Source organism: the organism of the source record quoted next, unplaced genomic scaffold (assembly GCF_019419815.1).
Source record: "Pyrus x bretschneideri cultivar Hongxiangsu unplaced genomic scaffold, Pyrus_bretschneideri_v1 Contig25, whole genome shotgun sequence".
NCBI lineage: Eukaryota > Viridiplantae > Streptophyta > Magnoliopsida > Rosales > Rosaceae > Pyrus > Pyrus x bretschneideri.
In genome coordinates this window covers 3569662-3580587 of record NW_025999557.1, presented here as the reverse complement: position 1 = coordinate 3580587, position 10926 = coordinate 3569662, and the positions used below count along the sequence as shown (strand labels likewise).

At 36.2% G+C, this 10926-nt stretch overlaps 1 protein-coding gene across 2 annotated transcripts; it reads right to left on the bottom strand.

Moving 5' to 3' along the window:
- Positions 1–1333: 1333 nt before the first annotated feature.
- Positions 1334–6908, bottom strand: LOC103960086 (calcium-transporting ATPase 12, plasma membrane-type). 2 transcript variants are annotated; one of them, XM_048586826.1, is made up of 3 exons: positions 6545–6908; positions 2523–4961; positions 2204–2427 (listed from the first exon to the last, which is right to left on the bottom strand). In XM_048586826.1, the coding sequence occupies exons 1-3, from the start codon at positions 6817–6819 to the stop codon at positions 2337–2339; spliced, it is 2805 nt and encodes a 934-aa protein (XP_048442783.1). In that variant the 5' UTR covers positions 6820–6908; the 3' UTR covers positions 2204–2336. The 2 variants fall into 2 exon arrangements, with proteins under 2 accessions (XP_048442782.1, XP_048442783.1); XM_048586825.1 differs by having other exon boundaries at positions 1334–4961.
- Positions 6909–10926: the final 4018 nt, after the last annotated feature.

Below are 10926 nucleotides of genomic sequence, written 5' to 3'. Positions count from 1 at the left end.
CACCTGATCTATTTCTCTCTCTCTCCACTGTATCGAAGAAGGATGCTTGGCAGTTCACAACGAACATGTAACTGTGCAGTGCCAGTGAGTATTCATAATCATACAATTTACTATTGTGTTTTTGCCTTTGCCTTTCCTTTTCTTATTGTTCAGTTTGGTAATTAATCTGATTCAAAAATCAGTAAATTTTAACTTTTTTCCATGTGAGTTCAAATGAGAGAATTAGATTTTAAGAGGATGGTGATGGGTTCTTTTTTTTTTTTTTTAATTAAAAGGGTGTTCCTTAACTCGTTTGCTTAATTATGAGTTTGCTTGACTGTGGTTATGGGTAAGGTGAAATTCCCCGTAGCTTCTTCGAACTCAGAAGGGATGGATAATCGTGACCAATTGTGCCTCTTTTCAAAGTTAAAAAATAAAGAAATAAAAAAAAAACTCGTTTACTTAATTGTAACAGGTGATGAGGTTGAATGATTCATCTTCTCAATTGGAATTTTCTGGAGTTTCTGTGTGTAATTGATTTTTTTTTTTTCTAAAAATTTGTTGAAAATGGTTAAATGCGTTGTCTTAAAGGAAGCAGCTTGATTTTGATTTATGTCAGAAATTGTTGCACTGGGATAGGTATCATATTCATCGAATACGATTCTTGAAAGCTTGATTTTGATTCATGTCAAAAATTGTTGCACTGGGATAGGTATCATATTCATGGAATACGATTCTTGTAATGTAAAATGGTTGACACAGGTAATAAAGTGAGGGAAGGCGGTGAAAGGGCAAAATCTTGGGCATAACGGTTGTAATGTCCCCCCAAAACTCTTTAATCATCAGGTGATGAGAAAGATAGAGAGAGGGAGAGACATTACAACAGTTACACGATCAAATCTCTCTTGCAAAACGGTTCGTTGCCATATCCGCCAGTAGTAGTTGGTTTATGCAAGTAATCTCCAATTACTACTCCAGCTCAGTTCATACTTGCTGATGTTTGTGCACAAATTGGTTATTTTTTGTCTTTGTAATTAAATAGTCATAAATCATAATTAGGGTTTGGCAATGTTCAATACCCCTTACAATCATCAAAAGAAATGTGACTGTCAGATGATTTTACATGTGTTATTCATTGAAATTATGCAGAAGTCGGGATTAGAATTCATATACTAAATCCTTTCTCGAGTCTTTTGTTTTAGCCATAGTCGATCATGTCTGTTGCTCCCTTCTTATTGTTGAATGTATATTGTACATGTATGACCGATCTTATCTAATCTACCTCTTGCTCGTACGCTTTACAAATAATGAATTAATCTTATGTAAGTTAGAAAATGACTGATGGCTGATTAGATTCGGCCTATGCACTCTTGTAGATCTCCTTCAAATATCACACTTACAAGTTCAGTACATGGAATCTCATATTGGAACTAATCATGTTACACCATAATAATCCACATCTTAGGTAATGTTTGGATCATTAGGGTACATGCATGCTTCGGGAATGACCATTCCATTGTTTTGGTTCACTTGTATAGTTTAGAGATGAGCATTCCAAATTTACAAATTCACTCAAGTCTAGGACTCCAAGCCCCAGGCATTAACTCCGAGCCTCAAAAACTCGAACCTGGACCCGCCACTAAGGACCCAAATTCCAAGCTAGGGATCTAGGACTGGAACCCTGAGTGTTGAGTCCCAAACCTAAAGCTTGGGGCTCTAGTTTGGGCCTCGACCCTAAGTTCACGCCTAGAGCTCTTAACTCAGGTACCAGACTTCTTGGCCTGGTCCCAGAGCTCCGGAACCTGACCTTGATTCTCTAGCCAAACCCAAGACTTAGAGTCTGAACCCGAGATGCTTACACATTCCTTTTGAATCTGAGTAACTTCTTGATCGTTTTGAAGAATGGTTCATCTGGAACTGGCATCGACTTCACAATCCAACCGATTGGCCATGATACAGCTGCAATTACGATACAAGTTACCCATTGCAACAAAGTCAACCTCTCTGTATCTGCAAACTTTTTCAGGAACTCCACCATCACAAATTGGAGAACGATGGTTGTCCCCACAATGCCCATAAACAGTTTGTTCCTGTGAATACCTTTGAATACATTCTGCTTCTCCATGCTCCTTGAGTTGAACTCGTTGAAAATTTGACAGAGTACGAATGTGTTGAAAATCATAGTATCATTCACCGCATCAGTGACATTGAAGATGGAATCGCCACTGAACTGCAAGGTTAAGAGAATGGCTATTTGATATAGAGCTTGGCATAGAAGGTTTCTCCACATAATATTGGTTATGAGCGGTGCACTTCGACCTACAGGCTTCTTCTGCATTAGCTCATCTGTCGGCCGCTCAGTAGCAAGGGCGAGAGCGCCTAGTGTGTCCATGATGAGATTCACCCACAGCAATTGAACTGCTGTTAGGGGAACATCGCCAGCTGAAACTGCTGCGATAAAGTTAATTACTAGAGCTGCGACGTTAACAGTTAGTTGAAACTGGATGAACTTCTGTATATTGTTATAAACACATCGCCCCCACCTCAAAACTGTGACCACAGAATTGAAGTTGTCGTCCAAGATGATAATGTCTGAGCTTTCCTTTGCCACCTCAGTACCTTGGATTCCCATGGAAAGTCCTATATCAGCTTCTTTCAGTGCAGGAGCATCATTTGTGCCATCTCCTGTGACTGCAACCACATGTCCTTTCTGCCTCAGACACTGCACCATCAATAGCTTGTCGAAAGGGGAAGATCTTGCCATCACGCGAATTTGATTGACCTTTTTCATTCTCTCTTCGTGTGTGTAGTTTCGGAATTCTGCTCCTTCTATCACTTGATCACCATTTGTTGCGTCCTCAGTCTTTAGTATTCCACATTCTGTAGCTATAGCTTTAGCTGTGAAAACATTGTCTCCAGTAATCATTTTGATTTGCACGCCTGCAGACATGCAAATTCTCACAGCATCGGTGACCCCTGCCCGGCATGGATCTTTGAGACCAACTACCCCTAGCAAAAATAATCCTTCTTCTTTTAGCTTTGGGTGGGTCTTGTTATCGTCGCTATATTCAATTTCCTTTTCGGAAATTTGAGTATGAGCAAAAGCAATGCACCGGAGGCTTTTAGCTGCCATGGCTTGGATTATATTCTCAATTTTTGACCTTCCTTCTTCATTCAAGGACTTTATAGTTCCGTTGGTTTCATAATAACTTGAGCACATTGCAACTATCATCTCAGCAGCTCCTTTCCAGTGCACATGGATGGTGTTGTCATCCTTCTTTTGTATAAGAACCCCGCTTCGTTTCTTATCTGAGTTAAACGTTTCAACATGAAGAATGTCATATCTAGGCTTCAACTTTTCCATGTCCATACCCAAATCTGAAACGGCCCAATAGAGAATTGCTTTCTCTGTTGGACTACCAGAAATTTCAGGTTTTGATCCTAAAGGAGGTATGTAAACACTTCCGGTCGTGTTCAAGCCAACTCCTTGATGAAATAATTCACAAACATTTGGTGTGATTGAATTATCTTTTTCAATTTCTTCTTGGCCAAGACAAAATTTAGTCACTTCCATTTCATTTTTTGTCAAAGTTCCTGTTTTGTCAGTACAAATAACGGTTGCTGATCCCATCGTCTCACAAGCTTGTAGTTTTCTGACCATAGCCTGATCTTTCATCATTCTTTTCATTGAGTAAGCAAGTGTTAATGTGACGGCCAAGGGCAGACCTTCCGGGATTGCCACAACCACAATAGTGACTGCGTCGGAAACAATGCGAACTACTCCGCTCAACACACTATCAATATCTTTGTTGCTACCACTATACTCCGCATTTCCATACTCATCTTTTGTGTTACCAGTGAAGTAACGAACCAACAAGACTACAAGAACTAGGAAGGCAACTGCAAGGCCTACCTTTCCAATAGAAGAGGTTAGTTTGTCGAGCCTTGCTTGTAATGGTGTTCGTTCATTTGAGTCCTGCGATATTGAGCCCATCATTTCTCCCCATGCAGTGTGCATCCCAACTGATGTGACAAGCATTCGAGCATGGCCATCTACCACCTTTGTACCGGAGAACAGGAAGGGGTTCTCGGCGGAATCAATTTCAACATGGTCACTCTCTCCCGTCATGCTTGACTCGTCCACTTGTAAGGAATACCCATCTAAGAACAATCCGTCTGCAGGTATTTGATCTCCCATGTTCAGAACCACAACATCTCCAACTACAATATCAAAGATGGAGATTTCTTTTCTTTGTCTGTCTCTAAATACCTCAACTTTGATGTTGCTACTGATTTTAGACAATTTGTCGAACTGTAATTCTTGTCTGAAGTTACTGAGAGCTGAGACAACAATGACAATGAATACAGCAACAAAGATGCTCCCTCCCTCATACCAGCCTTCCTCCGCTCCATGCTCTTTGATTCCAAATCCGAGAGAAAGTGCCGCACAGACACATAGGATCAGAATTGTTGTGTCTTTTAAAGCGTCGAGGACAAAGTAGAGCAACCCTTTTGGAGGCTGCCTGTGGTAGGTATTTGAACCAAAGATTTCACGCCTTTTGTTGACTTCTAACGCATTTCCATGAATTCCATTTTTAGGGTTTGTCCCAAGAGAAGTGGCGACGCCGATAACTCCTCCAGACTCCTTTAGAGCAGCCAAGCCTTTATCCTTCACCATTTGTACGAGTCCTACATGATCAAATTCAATGTTGGGGAGGGAACTAAGGCGATCCGCTTCAGTATTGATTTCTTGGTGGGAAGTGCTTGGTTTCACGTCCAGTGCAGTGTAAGAATAAGAGTCCAAGATCTCGGGGTCCTTTTTGTAGTTGTTTCCCTTGTTTAGAAGCTCTCTGGGAAGCGAAAGCATTGCCCGAACAGCATATATTGCTGCGTAGGCCATGCGCCATCTCATCTTGGCTCTGGTGAGGGTGGTGGTGGTGATGTCGAGGAGCATTTTTCCATAACCATAAGGCGAATCGTGGCTGCTTAACATAGTTTGTCAGTAGTTAGAACTTTGAAGAGTTCACATTTAGGTAAATAAAGTCAAGAAGTGAGCCTAGTTCAACAAATTAAAAACTTCATTCTTATGTGCATGTTGCAGTATTTTTAGGAGCAGAATTCCCTCCCCTTTTTATTTTTTTTCTCCCTTCTTATTTGAATGGTTACGATTACACAACATTAACATTGTTGAGAATGAGTCTCACATTGATGAGAGAAGAGATCTTGCATAGGCTTATAAAAGGTTGGATTACTTCCTATATTATCAATTGATTTTACGGTGTAACCATAACTTTCTTCAAATATTTTGTATTAATTTCTTTAGAGAGAGAGATAAAAAAAAAAAGTGAGAGATGAGGAAGGAAATGGGATAAATTTCATTTTTATAACCAAATTCAGTCAATCGTGTAAAATGTTGCAATTTGTGACACGACAAGAATGACACGACCTGAACACCATACAAGTATAGAACCCGATGCGTACACGATTAACGTTGTTCTCGCACTGTATTTGTATTTCTCTTGTGAAATGGAAAACTACTCCCTCCAAACTTTTGCTTGGTGGGCCTTTTTCTAAGGTCTATCATTCAAGGTCAATCACCCTAAATCAAAAGGTTTCTTGTACTACGTGCAATGGGATGTGAAGTGCTGGAAATTTCCCCTCTTGTGGTGGAGAAATTTTTCCAAGTGACGGGAACACCATGACACGTGGTGTTCCCTCACACATTAGAATTTAGTTTTATTTATTTATTGAAATATAAAATTGAAAGATATTCAAGATGTCAAATCCTAATGTGTGAGGGAACTGTTTCCGTCACTTGGAAAAATTTCTCCTTGTGGTGGTCCATGGAAGGAAAACTAAACAATAATGGTTGTACCACTACCCCCCTCTACCATTCTTTATTAAAAGTATGATGGTACACTAATGGTTCTAAGAGTTGAAATTGTCAATTTCTATGTGTGAGTAGATATTTCAAACCATCGGTAATATAAAAATGATGACGCTATCCACACGCTATTTTTTATCATTTACACGTTTTCTCAATTATTGAATGTCCGTTCAGATAAATTAAAGAAGATAAAAAAAACAAAAATTAATAAAATATGTACAAAAAGTAAAAATATGTATATAGATATCATCACCTTACAAACAAGTGAAAGACAATTTTAGAATGTGTGGTTTCCTATACACTCACAACCCTTTCCACAAAAGTCTCACTGTTGCAAAATCCTGAAGTAGGATTATTGAGTTTTTATTAGGCTCACATGACTTTTGATTCTCTTATTAGTGCGATTACACAGTTAACTGACTTGGATTGAAAATAAAATATTTGAAACGAAAACACGATTCTCTTTCCTTTTTTGTTCTAGATAAGTAAATATGTCACGAACAATAATAAACCACCAACTCAATAAGTTTAATATTTAGGTTAATAGGGAAAAGCGTGTTGAAAATTCAGCTTAGTTTTACTTATCGTTCTTCTTGTGAAAATATTAATTTTAATGTTTGATATATATTGCAAATTTTTTAAGGATACAAATTAAAAATTGAAAATTGAAAGTAGTACCTTTGTGTACCAGCCGAGTTCTTTTCCCTCACAATTTCTGCAAGTCCAGCATCTTCATGATCATCAACGTCGGCCACAAAACTGTAGCGACCAGTTTCATCGTCTCCATATTTTTTTGTCGTGGATACTATCTCTTTGGGAAGCTCAAGCATGACGTGGACAACACGTAATGCCAAAAACGCCATCCGCCACCTTCTCTTAGCTCGGAGGCCGGTATCAAGGTCGTCGAGGAGCGATTTGCCGCAGTGGTAGGCCGAGTCACTGCTGCTTGCCATATTTTTTTTTTTAGGCCTTAAGAGTTTAGAGTGAGAGATTAGTAGTTAGTGAGGAGGAGGAGGAGGAGGAAGACCTAGCTAGTAGATAGAAAAAGAGTTCATTCTAATGTGCATGGTGAGTTGTTTTATAGACAAATTAAAAAAGGAAAACTAATGAAAATGACTTGAAAATTTTAAGTTTTAACGATAAGGACAAAATCAAGGGTAAAATGAATAGTATCAAGATTGACTTTTAGTGTAAAAATGTAATTTTTCGTTAAACTAAACAATTCCGCTGACTTTTTGTTAAAACTTCCCATTAAAAAAGGTAGCTATCAATATGATGGAAGCATATACGTCCATGTCGGCACAATAAGCAGCAATCACACGTCTATTTGGTCGATAACAAAATTTTTGTTGAACAATAAAAGGCAAAGTGAACACTACTTAGTTTCTTACATGAACTTTTGGTAAAGTAACTTGACCTGAGAAGTTTTTATATTGAGTGGAAACATTATGAGATCGAGTGTGATCAAAATACAAGGTTCTTATACTTTTTTACAAGAAACACATAACTGGAATTTCTTGCAGGAATCACTTTTAATTGCTTTTGAAACCCAAAAAAATATCACCAAAAACGTTTTCATTATTTTAAAAGCAATTTTGAATGAGTCATAAAATTCATAGAACCTATATTTTTTCCACTAAAGGTCTTATTACAAATAACCTGATTAGACCGCCATTACAAAGTCATTCCTTCTTGCCTTCACAAATTGACACATACTAAAGCGATTCATTTAAAAAAATAAGTTTGCACGTACGTGTTAAACTATAATTGACATGTAAAAAAGAATGCTCATTAGAGTCGGTATTCTTCTTTTGTCATTGCCCTGTGAGATGGAAAGCACTCAATTCTGCTTAAATTACAGAACTGCTAGTCTGGTCTTGGGGGAAATTGGAGAAAAAACAATTATTAAACAATGACTTAGGGTCTACACTAAAAGTTATCGACCAAAGTTTTCCAGCTCGATGTAAACGAAATGCCTAAGATTTTTTCAAAGAAATCTATCAAATAATAATAGAGAATGAAACAACTGGAAAGCTTGTTGGAGTATATAAACCCTAATATTTTTCACACGAGAACAGTTTAGATTGTGAATTGTTATGAATACAATCAAATTGAGACAAACAAGCTGATATTCAAGGTTCTAAAAGGAGCTAGTTGGGCGGCAAACAGTGATTTAGCGCCTATGCGTCTAGGAGGAGCTAGGTGGTTTTTTTAATCTAAATTACCGATTAATAGAGCTCTCTTTGTCAACCAAAAGAGGATGAAAAAACTATTTAGCATTCTATCACACAAAAAAATAATGGTAATAATGTAATTTCACTTATCCAAATTTACTGTTTTTTTATTGAAATATCATCTAGATGATGTTAAGATATATCTAAAATTTAAAAAAACAAAAAACTCCCACTATTTCCCTCTCTCACTCCAATTTTTAAAACAAAAGTAAAAAGTATTCAAACACACAATGCGTATAGACGTATGCTAGTTTTAATTAGATTTATTTTATAATATATAAATAAATGTCTACTCATTCTTATGAAAAATGTATATTTTGTATTGGGATACATATATTGCCAAAAAGAATAACATATAGATTATAAAGTATTAAAATATATTCAAAACATAGAGAACAAACATATAATAAGTGTTCATCCAAATATTTAACAAGTTTTTTACAATTTATTGTAAAAGATAAAATTTATCTAATTGCAATCTCAATAAATTTAAGCGTCATTTCTTAATTTTTAAACTTTTATAAATTAATCGAACGGTGATCAACTGCCTAATATCAATGCGACACCTTAGACAATGCAAGGCAAACAGCATTAATTTTAATTTTTTTTTTTTTTTTTTGTGAATATTTAAAAGGTCCTCGATGTAGGGTTTTTTTTTTCTGACAACCTTATTAATTACTTGGCCCATAAAATGGGAAATGTACGGGTTTGTCAGTACGTCAAATTTGCAGCCTCCTCTTAGTTTGAGCCTCCTATTGGCCAGAGGATCTACAAGTATGCATGTCTTAACCAAATAATATTATTCATACTAAAAAAGAAAAGGTTGACCAAGTTTCATAATGAGTTAGTAATAATATGGTTTAAATTTGTTTTTGAAAAGAATCGAACCTAAGATCTCTTATTTACAAGTAAAGAAGAATATCACTTAATCGTAATATTAAGTAGAGCATGTCTTAGACTTTGTTCAACATAAAGTGAAAGAAAACATTGCCAAAATTTGCATCGTAATTTTTGTCCTACCTAACTTTTTGTTAAAATATTGATTTAAATTTGTCACTCTATTTTTTAAGATGGTGAATTCATTACTAATTAGCTCATAGTGTAACAATTCTGGCTTTTTAAGGTTTTCATTTTAACTTGTGAGGACCAAATGCATATTAACTTCAAAATTATATTAGTTTTGATCCAAATACTTAAAATGTTTGACAACTTAACAGATCAAAATAATTCATTATTCTCTTTCTTCACCCAACTTATAATTTTTTATCTTGAAATTTCCAATGTGCCCAATAATTCTGTTTATACACCCAATAAAAAAAATAAAAAAAAAAGAATTCAACAATAGGCAACTCTGACCACCACATTTGTCCAAACCCCAACCACCCCAATGTCTACCCATCCCGAACCCCCCACCACCATCTTCCCTACCACCCACAACAATTTGAAAATTTGGAGAACCTTACCCCCTAAAAACCAACCATTAAAAAGACCCAAAAGACATTCATGACAATGTTTCTTTTGAAAAAAATTATAATATTACTAAAATTGTGATTCTCCACATATTTCGTACACTCAAGTCCAACATAGTTAGATTCAATTGGTTGATAGTTACTGCGTGGAAGTTTGTGTAGCTAGGGAAAAATCGGGAGAGGGTTCGTGATGGATGAGACCTTAGGGTTTTCATTGTTGGTGATAGGGAAGGTGGCAGTGGGGATTGGGGAAGAGTAGAAATTGGGGGTGGTAGGGGTTTGGAAATTGGAGAGATGGGGGGTGGCCGGAGATTTATGGTGATAGAATTTTATTTTTTGTTCCTTTTCATTTTAGAGTTGAAAGAGAATTGTTGGACACACTCGGAACTTCAAGATAAAAAATGATAAGTTAGGTGTAGAACAAAGATAAAAAATGATAAGTTAGGTGTAGAACAAAGATAGATGAGTTTGAATAAAATTTCTCTGAAATTGTCACATATTTTAAGCATTTAGATATAGGGAATTGTTATTAGTATTCCAAAAATCTCATTCTACACTCCAAACTTTCTGTATTAAGAAAGAAAAATACACTTATGAGGAGTTTAGAGTGAAATTTTTGAAGTGCCAATAACACTTCCCTAGATATAAACTAATATAATGTTGTGATTAATATGCATTTGGTTATCAAAAGTCATCAAAATGAAAATTTTAGGAGAGCAAGACTCCATAGTCTAATGGTATGTTCGAATTTGTCGGATGGGTAATGTTAGGGAAACTAAATTTGGAGACAAAATTTGCAAACTAAATGATGCATCACTAATAAAAATAAGCACATTTATCAACGCTTAAGTAATAAACCAATCATCAATTTCCATATCCTTTAGTTTTCAAAATTTAATCTCCTTATCATTACTCTTTGCGGGATACTCAAGTTTGAAGCCTCTACCTGAGAGACCCACAAGTATGCATTGAAGTTTGATCAACAGAAATCAAAAGCAAACATTGCCGATTTATTTTCTGTGGTAGCCAACTTTGTTCAAATATTTGAAAGTATGACACCAAAAGGTGAGAGGGAAAGGTTGAAGTTCAACATTAAATATGAAGTGTTTAAGCTAATGGCAAATTAGAGGAGCCGTTGTAACCAACAACTGTCCGTTTATTTTCGTCCTTGCTTGTTCAACGGTTTTTGAAAAGAATTGCCGCCAAGCCGGACTTGTTTCACCTATACTTATTTTTTATTTTTTATTTTTTATTTTTTTTAACAAACGGTATTTTCTATACTTAAACGTGGGGAAGTAGGCTAAACCTTACATTGGGTTAGTCATAATGATATGGTTCAAATTCGTCTTTGGTTAGA